We start from the raw sequence: 17,421 nt of genomic DNA, 5'->3' as shown, positions 1-17,421 counted from the left end.
CACGCAGACCTGGCCGCTGATAGACCGGGTGATACGGATAACTGGCTAAGCTGGAACTCCAACATACCGAGAACCGGTCGGGCCTGACAATTGTTTTGCTGGATGCAGGAGCTGGTTGTCGAGCGTCCCGGGGTCTTCCAAAAACATCAATGAAATGCATCACCGCAGCGGTAGTTCTTTGTGGTTAGCACGTTCCAGTTGCACAAACCGCACACCAGGCATTGGAAGGGGAAGGGGGGAAGGGGGGTGGCCCAAAAATTAGCATAACGCATCGAAGGGCCCCGCTCGTGCCACTGACCGGAACCACTGGCTGCAGTGAATCGGAACGAACGGAACCGCAAGCTCGACAGCTCGACACCAGCGAAGGAAGGGTTGCTGCTACACAAACATTTGCTTTAATTATGAATGTTTTGTGTGCCACCAGGCTGGTGGCCTAGGACCGACCGTCAGGACCGTCGTCGAATCGTAGATTTTATGGATTTTTGAACAACAGAAAAATTACCACAGTGGCAGTGCAGTGTTGATCTGACGCTTTCAATTATGGCGCGGTCTGCGCAGTTCGCCCAATCGTCGAAGCAATATTGCTAAATGTGTTGAACACATACGGTATGTGTAGCCTTTGTCTGCATGTGATAAGCCATTGTTGTGTATGTGATGTGCATGTCATCTGCCTCATAAATTACGGTAGGCAGCATTAAAAGTGAGTCAAAATATTTTAAATATAGAGAAAGAAGTCTCTTTCAACAATTAATTTAACCCTCGGTTGGGCACCCGGGTACCCGGGTATCCATTTCAAGTTTCAGCGAAAAAATGAATGACTTCCCGTAAATATTTTTTTACGAAACTCCGGATCCCCAAAGTACAACTCATTTCACGCCGAATTGGCATCGGAATTGTTTTGATATCTTATATTTAAAGGTAATTATGGGCCGATAAAAATAACATACGCCCAGTGGCACCCGGGTACCCGGGTACCCAGCGCGTTGCCTATGCATATGAGCTATGTTTATAAATACAAAACAATACTTTTGATCAACATTTATCAATATACTCGGGTCTATCAATTGTTAAATAAGTAAACTACAATATTTTAATGAAAATAAATTCAAATTTTAATTATTGTTGCGTTATAACATCAGCAATAGGAGAAAAATAAGTAACACATTATTCAGCCTTTTATGTGCAATTTCACCTATAAATTATTTCTCATACTGATTAAAAATGGTTTGTACAATGCCATTTTCATAACATATGAGTAAACCATTCGTTTATTTTGATTCAAAAGACTTAAGGTGGGGTTTCGGTTGACCCCGGAAACATATATAGCAAAGGAAAGCTCTGATAGAAGTGGAAGCCACCGCGATAATTTAGATTCATATACCCTGTAGTTGATTCAGTATTTGGGAATTTAATTTTACCAAAAAATGCTCTATATTTAAAATTTTTTAAAAACTTATCTTACAACTTGCACATTCTTGCAATTTTCAATTAGATAACTAGGAAAATTTACCCCCTTGCGGATGAAGTAGTCGCCGTTCATAATATTTTTGCACACCTCACATGTTGTTTTCTAAAAATTATATGAATGTGACAAAACCATTGGTTACGCGGATAACGAAAAAAAAAATTTTGTTGCTTATTGTTCCTTGCTAAGTTCAAATATTTGTGAAGTTCTGCGACAATAACAAGTAAACTAATGGCAAGTAGCTGATCGATTGTGATTCTGTTTCTCCCGGGTAAGACATCAAATATTCTACTTCTCTGGCGTGAGTGCTTGTCTATCAGTCAGAAAATGATTGCCCGGTGGTAATCTAATAAGTCACAGATTAAAAAATAATACATTTTGAAATACACGGAAACTTCTTTACCATACACTGTTAGCTTTGCGCGAATGTATTGTGTAATCGTGAAGGTACCTTGATATGAATAGCTGCTCGTAAATTTGTGAGGAATACCTTAAAAATGGCAGCTTATGTTTTAAAAAATTACTATTTCGCATTATGCATTCCTCTATTACTAAAAATTATGTACCTTCCACATCTGCAACATCAATTCGTACAAATGGTATGGTATGACGAAAGTGTTTGCTATGGTCAGCATCACTAGTATCAATTGTATGGGTTTTGCAAGAGCCTTTTGACGATGCAAAACCGTTTTATTTGAAGAAATAATTAATTTTATTAAAACAATTACAGAAAAATAACATCACTTTTGGATTTCAATGCTTCCTTTACGACGTACTCGGTAGAGAATGACCGTATGAAGGGGTCACAATGATATTGTGTTCCTTGTTTTTATTGTTTTTTAATGCATTTTGTTTTGATTTTGAAACAAAAACACTTTGCCAAGACCCTTAAATTAGTTCTTGTACACTATTTTTGCCATAAAACTGATGAAAACGGCGGAACAATCACTTAACTATGCAATGCACATGAGCTGGGTACCCGGGTACCCGGGTGCCCAACGAAGGGGTAAACGCCGGGTGCCCAACCGAGGGTTAAAAAAGTGGGATAGGATGAAACATTGGATCAAAAAGATTAAAAATTAATAAACATCTATACTATGTGCATAAGGTAAATGTAAGTAAAAAAATTAGATTATAGAAAGAAAACAAATTGGAATTATATAATATGTATAAACAATTTGATATGAAATGTATCGCCGCACCAGGTATTATCTTTCGATCACAATTTCAGACAGAGAGAGAGAGAGAGAGAGAGAGAGAGAGAGAGAGAGAGAGAGAGAGCGAGAGCAAGAGAGAGCTAGTAATTTTATATGGATTTTGTCAGATAGATATTACATCTATCAATGTGGCTTTTCCCATTTAACGTATGATCAGATAAACAACCTTCCTACGATAGCAGGAAACATTAGAGGCTGATGAATTTTCAAATTCTGATTTAGGTTTGAAAATTTTTTTCACCCAAATCTCTGCTTTCCTCTACCTTTTTAATCCTTGCCCATGCACAAATAATTCAATCGTAGGTAAAACAATCAAGAAAACTATTAGTTATGTGGAGAATCGCTAGAACGTAATGAAGCAAAGAAATCAAATCCATTCTTTTCGATAACGATAGTGTAATCCTGTCATGAGAATGGAGACGTAACTAAAAGTTTTTATCTCTTCGTTTATGCCGTAAAACAAACAATCATTTATAAAATACAAATGCAACCGCATCTAAACTGCATTTAATGTATGAACTAGTCACGGTTCAAAATGATCAAATCAATTTTACATTCCATTGCGACACCACATTGCAGAAACACGGAAAGGAGCGCTCCTCAGCATCCCAAGCATCCAACCACCAACACTGGTTAAACAACGGAACTCCCTAGCATATTTGGATTTACATTAGGTGCCACCCCAGTGCCACTGTGTGCCAACACGCAACCCTTCGTCTGTTCAATATTTGAACGATAATTATTATCATTTCCCATTGGCAATCGAGGCAATCACTAGTACCAACCTCCAACTCGCTCCAAAACTAATGCTCGTTGTGAAGCTTTATCATTAGTTCCGCTGGCCAGGCCTAACGATGCCGGTTTCACCAACACACATTGATATGGCCCACCCCACTATCGGAATGCTGAAAGCGAAGCTCAAACATCCGAACTAAATGATAGCACCATCTGGTAACATCCAGCTGCAATGCGTGTATGGAACAATACCGTTCCATTTTTGCAGATACGTTCGCTGGCCAGAGAGTGTAATGGATCCCCTAACGCTTCCCCTTAGAGACAGACTAATGAATGCAAATCTTGCCATTACCACCGGAAAGAATCGTTTGGATACTGTGCGCGCCCCGAGAAAGGCCCCGACGTGCTGCAACATAATTTATGCAACAAACTTTCACTACCCTCTCGCGAATCACCCTCTCTTCGCTAATAAAAGGCCTCGCTACCGATTAGCCCCCCCGCCGGTGCCTCAACCAAACCTGCCAATTGTGAATGCAAATTCGGGAATCATAACACCCGAGGATGCAAGGAGCAACGAACAACGTCTCCGTTGCATCATCCAAACCCCCCCTGGATGCCCAAGATGACAAACTTTCGCAATCCCGTGCCTTAGTGCCCCACGAATACCGAACACGTCGCAACAACAATACGTCAGCTCGGAGGGGATGAGAATTGGAATAACTTTACCGATTGCTCCCTACCTTACCAACCCTGCCGCAACCGGTTCCAGAGTCGACCACACCACAGGATACCGGGGAGTTGGTTTATGACGCTGCTACTAAGCATAACAGTACAACTCGATGTTAGATGTGGTGAGCTACTCGGTACAGGGACACTAACCGCGTACCCACCCACACTCTCACTTTCCTCTCTATCGTCTGCTCTCTCTCTCTTTCCCGGGAAACCACTACAGCAGCAGTTCTTTTCGCACGAAAGCGCTTCGCACCATTTCGTTTCGCGAGTTTTCTTACGGAAAACACGATGTTTCCCGGGGGTTGCGCCGCTTTCGAGATCTCGGGTACAGCAAAGAGCTTTTTTGCTCTCGACATCTGACATGCAACTTATGTTGTAGTCGCGGTGGTGATAGTGGTGGTGAGTCCTTTCAAGGAACCGGTAGACCGGTTTGTTGTTACCCCTCCCTACTACCCTTTCAAGCCTTCCCCTTTTTGTGACTTGATGAGAAACACGCGAATATGCGAGGTTCGGAGTGGCACTTGGCAACAATTTTCGTATAACCAGCATGCAGAGTGTTACAAAAAAAACACCAAAAGGAACCAAACCGACACCAGGAGCGCAATCATGACAAACGTTGGTTTGTCACGTTGGAGTTACTTAGTTTGCATGTTTTTAAGGAATATCTAGAAAACGAGAGAGTGTTGAAGCACTATTGTCCGCGTTGTAATTCACTTTTATGTTTGTGATTTCCATTGAAACTACTAAACAACATTCTGCTATCGAGCAATATGAGTTCGTTTCTCTTAAGGTTACCATTTTGCACCCGCCTGTCTGTCTACTGTCCAGTTTACTTCTGCAATCCCTTTCCCAGAGATCCTCGATGCGAGTAGCTCGTAGCTCCTCGCCAGCCACGAGAGTCCACGACAATCCCAAACATCGGGAGCATCGAAAGCAGACGCTGAGGCACCATTTGTTCAAGTCAAATCCGGCTGACGGACGGCTTTGTCAACGTGAGTGATGAGCATAATTCCTTTCACAGTGGCCGATGCTGCTGCTGCTGCTGCTTCTGGATCAAATATGAACTCCCAACAAACACCTTCGCCAAACCCAGGTCGTTGTCGCATTGCTGGCAGACTGTTTAGGAACGACCTAACGAACGAATTCCCATCCCTGCCACCCACCCGCCTGGAGTGGGGCGCACATGAAAAATCGATATCAAAGCGGGCGCGTGGAAAAATCTCAAAATCCTGATTTGCATTTATTAACACATAACGCACACCACCGGCGTGCTCGGGCATAATGATGAGCTTCGCACATCATATCGAGCAGCGATCGCGAGGACGGCGTACGGTGACTCCCGGAACCAGCCAGCCAGAACCACATCATCACAACAGCAGCAGCCGCTGGTGTTGGTGTGTTTCCAGCTTCTATTTTTCGCGTTTGCTATTTCGCGGCTGGCAAAAAAAAACGGGAATAAATGTATGGAGAGGGGGGAAGGAAGGGGCTTCCACCAACCACCATCTCCACCCCACCCCACCGACCGAGCCACGCGCAAAAGGTGCAAAACTTTCGCTTCGCAAGCCACCGACCGGTCGCCGAACCGAACTCGTAAATTAACACCATTTATGAGGCGGTGGAAAGGGAGGGCTAGGAGGAGGAGGGGGCAAACTTTTCCCAACACTTTTTCTTCCTCTTCTCGCTCTTCTCTTCCCCTCTCCTCATTCCTAACAGACCAAAAACTTTCTCACTTCGACATGCGTACAACTTTATTTGGTTTGTCTCTCGGCTTTCGGGATTCTTATTCCGTCCGCGGCTGCTGGTTCGGAGCTGGCACTGACGGTGGTCATGCGTCCTCCGTCTTACGCTTTGGATTAGTCGCTTTTTCCTCTGGTCGCTGAACCTCTGGTGCCACATTTCTATTAACGTGCGGGCGTATGTGCAGCAGGCACGGGGAGCTTAAGCGAGTTGTAAGTTTGTCGAAATGATTACAACGAAGCGAATTGAAAGCAAACACAACACGTACACGCTGATTAGTTTCGGGTGTTCGGGGAAAAGGGGAAGGTCCCCCACGTCAACCAATGCTGGCCGAAATCAATTTCATTATCCTTTTAGTAAACCTTTTTGCTGCAGCACCGCCAGCGTGTAGGAGTCTGTTTTATGCGAATGTTCCATTCGGTATCGACAAAGTTTCGATGACGACGACGACGACGACCACCACAATCAATACCAGGCTTGAACAGAAGAGTTCGTTAAGGCGTATGTTTGTGGCATGTTGAGCTCGAGTTTGGTTCAAGCTCAAGTTTCAATTGCCCATAATGCTCAAACAAATACCATAGCAGAGCCCTTACGATGCTCTATTTTCCATTCCCGAATCACAAATCCCCGAAACAATTTGATAATTACATTCAGCCAGTTCGCAAACGGTAATTCTCAACTGGAGGAGCACGAACGGTATTACGCCGCAGTACACTCACTAAATCCCATTGGTACCTTTCCACCCAAAAAAAACAAAACCTTTTGCATACCCTGCCCGTGCGCCGGAAAAGCGGGCAATTGGGTAAATGTAATTTTCATAAAAGCCTGGTCCCGCTCTTCAACGCCAGAACCAGGGCTTTGGCTCGGCGAGCACCATTTACACCGAAAAGTGATGTGCATTTCAACCTCTTGCGATCCGTTTTTCAAGGTATCCATTACCGTAGCGAATGAGATTAGCTAATGGGTTGAGCAATGATGATCCGCCGTCGTCGTTGTCGTCGTCGTCACCGAGACCCAAAGGCCACGTTCGCGGGGGGTTTTGTCACGATTGCATAGACCCTCGAAATGATGTGCGAATGCTTTGTAGTAATGGAGTTGTTAAATGGCGCTGACCTTTTCTTCGCGTTAATTGCTGTAGTGCGACTGAAATTGGCGAGAATTTCGAAAACGAAAAACGCTACAGGGTGCGCCATCCAGACAGGACCCTATTTAAATGACGAATATATCATTTTTCAGCCCTTTTTGGACAAATAAGTCAGTTTCTGAGACGTCAATCTATACCATTTTATCACGCAAAAAAGGGGACTGAAATTGTATTTCAGTACATTGTAAACAATCCTTCAACTATGAATACTGTACGTGCTTATGTGTGGCCTCTTCGTTCGCGGGATGTGACGTCGCCGAATTTGTTTTTCTGTGAGGCTATTTGAACAGTATGTGTATGTCAGCAAACCGAAGACTATTAAAGAACTAATAGCTACTATCAGTTCGGAAATTGCTGCAATTACACCCCACATGCTGTCAAATACAATGAAAATGCCCGAAAAGGGCCCTTTTTTGTTCGTCAAAACGGTCAATTGATCGATCTTATATTCTAAGTAAATTGCCAATAAATGACTTTGTATAAATAGATATAGTTTGTTTCCGAAATCGGATTTAAAAATGGCGTAGATATTCAACATTTAAGATGGCGCACCCTGTAGATAGATGCTACTTTCGACCACAGCCCCGAGAGACAAATCCAGATGCAAATTCATCCATTTGCGCGAGACAGCTTTATAGCTCACAAAATTGGTCACTTCGGTAGCTCAATGGATAATTTATGTGATTAATCCATGCTTAATGCGAATGAATTTTAATCCCTATTCCTCGCGATCAGCATGAAAGTTCCACCCCACATCTTGAGGTGGTCAATGTTTGAAGAATTCATGGGGCCAATCATTAGCGCAACCCCCGCAAAGAGAGAACTGCGCACACCGTGAGTACCGACCACTTACTGTGGAGCACTAAATTTATTATCTCTTTGCACCAACTTCTATCCTGTCAATCTCGTCGTCCCTTTTCGAGATCCGTCACAAAGGTGGCCTCTTGGCGCCGACGACGTCAAGAACAAAATCTCATTCAATATTCCGACAGAGGTTCCGTTTTTCCAGCAAGGTAAGGGCTACGATAAGCTGCAAAGACGACAGTACGACGACTTTCGACGTTATTCTCTCCCGGGGGCACCCGGACCACTCGCCAGTGGACATTCGGACTCTTGCCGCGGAATTCATCTGGCCTTGACGCATATTTTAGACGCCTGATTGGTCGCCCGAAATGGTTCCACTTGGATCGCGAGGATTTGAATAATCACTGCCACTGCCGGTGGTCCTTGGTGCTGGTAGCGAGGTGTTGGATGTTTAAATGGTTGAATTATTTATTTTACGATCCATCTGCCCCCCCGTTCAGGGGTGAGTATATTGAGAAAAAAAATGCCGCATCGCCCGCATCCGGAAGTATCCGGAAAAGTCCAGTGAAATCGCTGGACCGGATGATTTCCCATGGAAAGCCGCTTCCCGCTGGCACCGAAGCTTATCGGTAGCAATAAATCAGCTTTAAACCGAGATCGCGGTAGGAGGGGGGGAACCATTACCACAACCGGAACACTTTAATGTCAGCAAAACATACCCACCTCAATGGAGGCGCCATGATGGCTTTGGTTGCCACCAATTGATGTGTTTAGCCGGATACTTTTCAATTACATCGTTTAGTGGTCCCCCTCCCCCAACCGGGACTCGCGAGCCAGCGAGGAAAGAGATTAACGCAAAACCATCTCGCCGTCGTCGCTCATTATTGTCGAGTGAAAGGGAAGGGGTGTTCGTTGTTAGTGCCTTCGGTCTTTCGGTTGGTTGGTGCAAAAATCCAAAATCCAACGACACGGAGAATCCTGAAATGGGTCGCGTCATAAATCTGTGTCTCTCTCTGGTTCTCGCGCACCGTTTTGTCCATTTTCGCCAACGCAATCGAAACTCGTTTCTCATTTTGTGACCACAACAGGGTACGGGGAGGGTGCAGCAGCCGGAACTGGTCACTGGCTCTGGTTCTCTGAAATGATCTGTCCCGGGGTGCGATGTTGCATAATTTATGATGACCCCTCTCTGCTGCCGGCTTGCTGGTTGCTGGCCACGGCCACAGCCGGCCATATTTAGCCAGTAACAATCATAACGGACCACAATTATGTGCCTCTCATCTCATCGGCCATGCCAGAAGAGGGGCGCAAAGGAAGCTTCGCAACAACTTTAATAAAAATACATAAACTCTCTCTTCTTCATTCTCTCTCTTTCTCTCTCTCGCTCTCTATTTATCTCTCTCTCTCTCTCTCTCTCTCTCTCTCTTTTTCTCACACACACACGCTACCATCAAAAATATGCAACCACGAAACGCGGCATCCGCTGAAAACCCACCGAGGGTAATTAATTATGCTACGATGAGCGGTGCGTTTCATCTGCCATTATGCTGCACACTCACACCACTTCCGGGCTGGCTGGCTGGCTGGCTGGCGGAAAAGCTTCAGGATCCCGCGGAACAATAAAGGGTCCCAAAAGGGTGGCGCGAACGGGAGCCATCCTCGTTAATGCCGCTGTTTTAATGGTTTTGATTTGAGGGAAACTCTTTCGAAGCAACGCGGACGCTTAAATGCACGATACACCTACCACCACCTACCGGGCAGCCCTTAACCATTCCGGCAATGATTTAGTGGACAGATGAAAGGCGTTTAGATTGTGATGGCGTTGTGTTAGCGGTTAGAACCGGCAACGAAATGGTTCACCATTTAAATTGCGCAATTTATGATGATAAATGAATTGCTAATGTTTAAGATTGCTCACTGGTTTCGACTCGAGGGCATTGGATTGGACAACAATAAAAGGAAAGCCACAAAGAGTGTCGCTATAAAGGTTGGTCTATGGTAATAGTTTGCTCATCGGAAGAAATTTCAGTATCAAGCATTTCTCGAGACCGAAAAAACATGAAGCATATCTTGCAATTGATCTGATTTTTTATTTTTCAATTCCAAACCCTTTTTGCATTTTCAAAAACGGGTTGATGTACAAGCCGTACTCACCAGATGATGTTTCTGAATTTGCTCCCCTTTGATGGAAAATGCAAACAAAATCTCCACCTCCGTGGGGACTGCATATTAGCAAAGCATCCAAACACACACATCCCCAAAGAGCTGCAGCGTGTCTTGTTCTTCGTATCAAACCGAAATGCAATCACACCCCTGCTTGCCATTACCGAAATGGAGGACGAAGCACCGGTGAAGACACTGGATCAGGTGACTAAGCGCAGAGCATATAAACCGGTTGCTCGATGAAACGGAAAGGTTTCCTCTACGTAACGTATCACGCAGCAGACAGCATCACCTGTGGGCAGGACCTGGGGACCAAACATCGACTGAACCTGGGCTAAGGTGAAATTAGCAGAATTCTTCAGCAGCCCACGAGACGGGATCCGTTTTCGGTTCTGAACGTTCTTGTCAACAAACAAACAAGTTCGCCGAACGATTGGCCGAACGAACAGACCTAGGACCGTTGGACTGAATCTTTCAGGGCCCCAACGGTCAACTTTGAAATTATTTGCGACAAGTGACGTCCATCGTACATCATGCTGTCGAGGGCGAACAGAGCAGAACCGAACCGGACCGTACCGGACCGGGGCCAAGCGGTGCCCTCTGGCATAGAGCATTTTTAACAGCCCCCGAACGACCAATTACCTTTGGGCGGTTGATTTTAATCAAAAGAAGAAGAAGGAAAAAAAAGGTCAAAAGGTAAATAATCCAACGGCTCTTCAGGGGTCTTCGCTGGGGTCTGGGTTCCTTCTAGCAAGCAACGGACAAATTTGCTTTGCGGTCTAGTGACGTAGGCACGTACCCGGTGTTGTTTCGATAGCATTAGTGTGGGGGGGGGGGGGGATTGAATTTTCTTAGAGGTTGGCTTGAGGGCAATCAAGTATCATGACGAAGAATTGTTAATAGAAGAGCCTAGAAATAGGGGCCATAACTTTGTACGTAAACGTTGTAGACAAAAGGTGCACCGAAAGAACGCGACAAGAATATGGATTAAAATATTTCCTTGCATAACGGAATAATAGACATTTGAAGAAAATGGTTTTCCCTAACACACATAACACACATTTTATGTAAAAAGTTCACTAAGAACAGTAGTGTTTCTAAAATAGTCTATAGTAGGAAATAACACAACACTAAACACAACAGAATTTACCTAATAAAATGGTACTATAAACATTAAAAAGCTAACAAACATCACAACGAACAATCACACACAGTAACGACGAGTTGAAATGAATGTATTTATTTTATTTTCTGCCTAATGTATTGTCCTTTGATTTGGTTTGATTTGTAATTTTTTATCATTTAAATACTTAATATTTCTAAAATTCTTTTCTTCGATGATTACTTTGATCGAATTAAACTAAATTACATGCTACAAATAAAAGTATCCTTCGAGCATAAGTTATGCAATCTAAACGCATAAGGAGTAATGGGAAAAGCAAAACGATTATAGAAAGTCGCAAAGAAGCACGTTCATTTAACAATTAAAACCGATGCTGTAGAACAATTATGATATTATTCCCCGTTCTCAAGCAACCCAAAATGTGGACAAAAGTCACAACATGGCCTACACATTGCCCCCATTCGTGTGCCTACACCATCCCATCCCATCTGCCAGCGCATCCCGTGTCCTTCCGCAACATAATACACTGTTTGTCATTTCCGTTTTCATTTACTTTCCACTCAATTAACCCGAGACAAGCCCATTCGGCTTCCGCAACAACAGTAAAACCTCTCTCAGGGGGTATGTGGATCTGGGCTCCAAGAAACATTTAAAAATCCCACACACACACACACACACCCACACATCAAAATACCATCGCACAAGTACAAAATGTCTTGCTCGAGATGTTTCTACGGAGTTTGCAGGTTACAAAAGGGCTTCATCTTCACCGATCACCCATTCCACCGGGAGCTGTCTAGCGAAGTGCGTTAGCATAAACTCGTTCCACTCGTTCCAAACGCTCTCTAATGTTGTTGCCAGGGTGCCATATTACATGCGGCCGCCCTTCAAATTCCCGCAAGCCTGGCACACATTTCGGCAAAATCATGCTGATTTTACCCGAAATTTTCCAGATCTTTCCACTCTCTTCACTTTTTCTCGCTGTCTCCACATGCTCGTGCCACACCAACACACCGCTGGATTGAGTTATTTTTCCTCGTGACAGCGTGACAGACTACACATCGGTGAGGAGTTGGGAAAAGCTCATCATCATCTTCTTCTTCTCCTTTGTCGTCGCTGGCGTCTTCAAACAGCACGAGCAACCAACCGACAAGCTCCAACAGATTTGTCCTCGAAAGAAAGTTTAGGGGGCAAGAGGCCTAACAGTTGCTACACACACACACACACACACACGCACGTTCCATCCACCTCATCCGGCGCAGATACCAGGCTTGATGGCAGATTGATTTTGACTGCGTACGTCAAACTTCCACAGCAAGCGGGCGCCCAAGTCCCGACTAGGCCGGCCACGGTACATGGCCTTATCCATCGCCCCCCCCCCCCCCCCTTCCCTTCCCACCCCGGGGACCTCCCCCGACAACGAAGCACGATTTGTTCGCGATGAGCCACATCCCATGTGCGCTGGGTTGTCTGAAGGTGAAATGACGTCATTTGCTGCCATCAACCTCCAACAAACCCCACCTCCCGCTCTCATGCGTGCGTATGTGTGCCAAGAGTTTTCTTTTCCCACTTGAAACTCAATCAATCCGTGAAGTTTCCGAAGCGGAATTCTTGCTGCTACCGACGACGACGACGACGAGCACGACGCCATCTCAAGAGAGAAGGAGAGCGTCTAAGATCCTTATCCTTATCGCTCGTTTAACTTTCTTTGAAATCAAACAGGGACCCACACACACACAAGAGCGCACACAATCAACTCAAGCTTTCTTCATCTTCTCCTTCTTCTTCTCTCGTGCACTGATCACATTTGTGTGGTAGCCAGACTCCTGTGTCTTCTCGCGTGTGTGTGTGTGTGTGTGTGTGTGTGTGGTTGAAGGCAGTTATGATAAACTCATCCTTCGCCTTTGGCCGCATCCTCAGCCTGACTTGGCAATATTGGCATTGGCGCACACCTTGCCAGCACCTGAATCTCTGTCAACCCAGACCCCCCGCTCCCTGGCCCAACCTGATCGATCGCAGCATGCTGATGAACAACTCACCACCGCAAGGGCTGAGGAAGACATCAAGACGAACCGAAGCGCGGATCGTTTGAAGCACCTGAGTGGGGTTGGAAAATTTAGTTAAACTTCAATCTCATCTCGCCGCTCTCGGTAGCGCTCTCGGTCTATATCTCTTGAGCTGAGTGCTGCCTCAGCTCTTTCGCGGTTCAACGGATTCTTCCGAAGGAATTATCCAACCCGCGCACTATTGCGAGGGAGCTTCGATAATGAAGTAAAATTTGTTCACCGGAACGAACGGTGATAGTGATCTGGTTGATCACTATACATCGAGAGTCGTGTCGGGATGGGATGGGATGGGATGAGTGGTAGTGGAAAAGTTTGTTACCGGGACTAAGACTGAAACTGTGGCGTATGTCAACGACACTGGAAGAAGCTCCAAATCAGAACCAGTGGTCTGGAAGGTTTCGATTTGTGCGTAATTGAACGGAAAAACAAATTTTGATACAGAGTATCGTGATCCATTTTTTTTTTTTTTGTATCAACAATTTATCACGTTAATTGCAAATTGAAGTAGGTGTATTACAGCTGGTAGGTGTTTTCAGTATTTTCTTATTCACCGAAATATAGAAGCAGAAGGATATTTTCAGGGAACTAGTGAGTGAAACCTGTAACTTTCTTGAAGTCAAGTTCAAGAGTGGAAGAGTCTTCCACCGTTCGTGATCGAGCATGGCCGTATACCTCTCGGATTAAATAAATGTTATTGCGTTATGTCAAATGAAGGAACATTTCTAAATGTTATTTTTGCTGATAAGCTGTAATATTTGCTGACTATCTTTTGCAAATTAATATTGAACTTTATTCTGAAATAATAACAGTAAGCTTACAATTGCAATATTACATTATTGAATAAAATTATAATATTGAACTTTGTTCAGAAACGCTGAAATAAGCTTACAGGAATGTTATCAATGATTGTGAATTAATTATCTCAGCGGTTCTTTCTAAATGGTAATTGAAGCTCTATTAATGATTATAAATGGCACGGTCGCAGCAGGGTTTCTAAGAAAAGTCTACAAAAAATCCATGAAATTTTGGCTAGCTTTGTGTAAGTTAAAGCTTAAGAAAAGACTTAGAGAAACCTAAGTAAAGGAAACTTAAATAGGATAAAACGCGGCAGGTATACCAGTAAAAAACAACAAATAAGATAAATCCTCTAATGACACACAAAACACGAAAAAAAAGAAAATCATTTATGCAAAATGTATAAAATGCTTAGAGAAATGTAACAGAACATATAGAAAAATTTAATTAAATTACTCCCCTCTAAATTTAAAGTGTGTATGATGTACACATGAGCTTTAATGGGAGTACAACTGTGAAACAGTTCCGGAAACATCCTTTTATCGAGAACCAGCATGACAACAGTAGCGAAAAAAAGCTGCCCGCTACCAATTAGCACTCGCTTTTGGCCTCGCTACTTTCTACTCCGCCCCGAGACACATTTAACGAATAAACAAGGCCTCCAACTAATTTATCAATTTCCATCTTCACCTCCTCCACCACTACCACCATCATTGGTGCTAGTTTGGGGACAAGCAGCGGCTGCTCTACCACCCATCTGCCTAACAGCATCTGGGACAGCAGCCGAACCCCACTAATGGCCAGCATCGCTATTTCCCCGACGGGGAGACCCAAACCGTTTTGTGTCTGAATTATTGATTCCGCAAACATGTGCCGGCCAACGGGGCCTCGCGCGTGGACCGCTCTAGAGGGGCGGCGTCATCGGTCCTCACCGGACTGTGCATTGCATAATTTAAATTAGCGAAAACATCACCAACAACTACTTTCGCCAGAAATAGGCACACACACACACACTACAGCACCGAACTCAATCCGACTAGTGGAAGTGCAATCCGTGTGTCGACCACCGGCCTGCACCGACATTCGAACGAAGATGCCACGGAGGCTGGAGGCCGGTCCCAATTTGCATAGAACCAATCAACCAACCGGGCACGGCCAGCCGACAAAATGGGACGGAAAGGAACGAAACGGAACGGTTTCAGCCAGCATAACCAAACAACGGTCCCCCCCCGATCCCAAAGGAAACGCCTCCAAGAGTTTCGGACGCACGGCACGATGTTTAAAAGGTTTCTCACCGGTCAAAGGCCTTAGCGTACGGGCCCGGTGCCGGAGATTCCATTTCCCGTACCTATACTACCGGTACCGGTGTCTTGCTCTTCCTTCGTCCTTGCCACACACGAAGCTTGGTCGACGAAACAGCAAAATGAAGAAAATAACAAAACATGTAGAAGTAAACATCGCCCCTCATCTGGAGCATCTTTTTGGTGTCCAAAGGAGTCTGTAACAGCGGACGCCCGCTGTCCCGGTACACGCTGTTAGCGAGAGGAAATTGTTTGTTTAATTAAATTTTTGTACCAACGAACGCGAAAGAACACGGCATTCCGGTGTGGCACCATTTTGCAACAGTTTAATCTCGATGGCACGCTCGATGGCGTCCGGGGTACGATTGCGCGAACCTCCTCCCCAAAGGGGAGGGGGGGAGGGTGAGGTTTTTGTAAGATGCTCGTTCGTTTCAAATTTTCATGGCCAATGAATGCGGAATTGGCTGCATTCGGGGCGGGGAGTGCAAGGAGGAGTAGTGTTGGCGAGCGGCTTTTCTTACACTCCACCCCATGGCAATGCTCTGCGGATGCCCATACTAAGCGGTACGTGACCATAAAACACTCCTTTTTAAACGCTGCGCGTCTATTTGTTTGTCTGATTAGAACGGAGACCGACGCCGGAGAGGAATGCGAGGAACTTCCTTTTCAGTGTTTCTTTGCGGTTCCGCCGAGCGCTCGTTATCTTCTCACTATCGTTATCTGAGACGTTTGGGAGGGTGCGTGGTTTAAATGTTCTTACTACCTACAAAAGTTCTTACTCAAATGCGCAATCAGTAAAACGAGTTATGATAATTATTATGGCAAAAAATTAAAAAACAATGGACAGCTAGGATTTGTTTGAAATTATGACATATAAGGGTACATATAATTCAACTAAATATAAATTTATACGGTTTGTTATGAACTTGGTCTCCTTTTGTTAGTTAGGAAAGTGTTTCCTGAATTTCCCGAGTGATTTTTCCTTTATCATAAAGGCTCATAAGCTGCGCAAGAAGCGAGAAATGCGTGACGGCTTTTAAAAAACTGTATCTTTCTTTCTGTTTCTGATTGATTTAAAATTTTCCGGAATACTTAAGGAATTAAAGAGTCAGCCTAGAATAGAAGAATAAAAAAAAATTAATTTGTTTTATTATTAAAAATTGTATATTGTTATTTTATTATTAATTTATTAAATTTATTTTACCAGTCTCCTCCACGGATTGGCCAAACAATCCCACTGTGATTTTCCAAACTACACCAACGTCAAAGGAAAAATCACCAGCTTACCTTTCACTCACAAAAAAGGGTTGTAATCAGCATAAACGTTTGTGGACACCAGGAAATGCTCAAAGGTTTGCCACATTCGAAAAATTGATTCACGGTTGCCCCCTTTTTCCGAACATTTTCTTTCGTTACACTGCGCCTAGTATGATTTCATAGAGCTCTTTTCGCATTTCTTTCTTCAGTTTTCGTGTCTGAGTTTTTGTTTCGGATGAATTTTAGGCTGGAGATACAAAAAAAACGTTAATATTTTCTTCATTTGAAAGACTTTTCTGGATTTTTTTTGAAAAAAATGCATTTTTATTCCACTTTGTTTCGAAGCATTGTAAGTTGTTTACTCATTGCACTCTAGTGCAACAGAAACGCTATTCCAGCTCTCGGATCATCATTCGCGAGTAACTCAATCCCAGAGGATCGTTGCTGAAATAACGCCAAAACATTGTTTTTTCTCCGCTGGCATTGCTATATCGCCCGTTCAAATTCGTTTTAGAACATTCAAAGTGCCACCATGCACCTTTGTCCAGTGCACAATTTTCTATGCTCCAATCATCATCCCGATCTTTGGTTGAGAATTTCCTACCGTTATAATGGGCCATGTTATCAACGGCAGTTCCATTATACTGTCCAATACCCTTTACGGCGTATTGGTCGCTCTCACTGCCTATTTCGAATGCTCCATATCGCGCGTACTGGTATGTTCCACCGAAGTCTTTTAATTCAACAATCAGTTCGTGCTTACGGCCTCTCGTTATCTGGTGGACCTTCTCAAGACCCAACCAGAACTCATTGTTCAAATCACCAAATCCGTCACGGAACTCATTCCAGCCTCGGTCAAAATCCAGTGATCCAACGAAACGG

At 44.2% G+C, this 17,421-nt stretch overlaps 1 protein-coding gene across 1 annotated transcript in view; it reads left to right on the top strand.

Moving 5' to 3' along the window:
- LOC125959450 (angiopoietin-related protein 1-like) overlaps nt 1-87 on the top strand; it is a 35,147-nt gene extending 35,060 nt beyond the window's left edge. Inside the window, exon 2 of the mRNA XM_049692273.1 lies at nt 8-87. Within this exon, the coding sequence (XP_049548230.1) occupies nt 8-87 (80 nt within the window). The remainder of the gene's footprint in view (nt 1-7) is intronic.
- The last annotated feature ends 17,334 nt before the right edge of the window (nt 88-17,421 follow it).

Source organism: Anopheles darlingi, chromosome 2 (assembly GCF_943734745.1).
Source record: "Anopheles darlingi chromosome 2, idAnoDarlMG_H_01, whole genome shotgun sequence".
In the NCBI taxonomy this organism is placed as follows: domain Eukaryota; kingdom Metazoa; phylum Arthropoda; class Insecta; order Diptera; family Culicidae; genus Anopheles; species Anopheles darlingi.
Note: the sequence above shows the minus strand (reverse complement) of the source record. Positions and strands in the feature narration are given on the sequence as shown.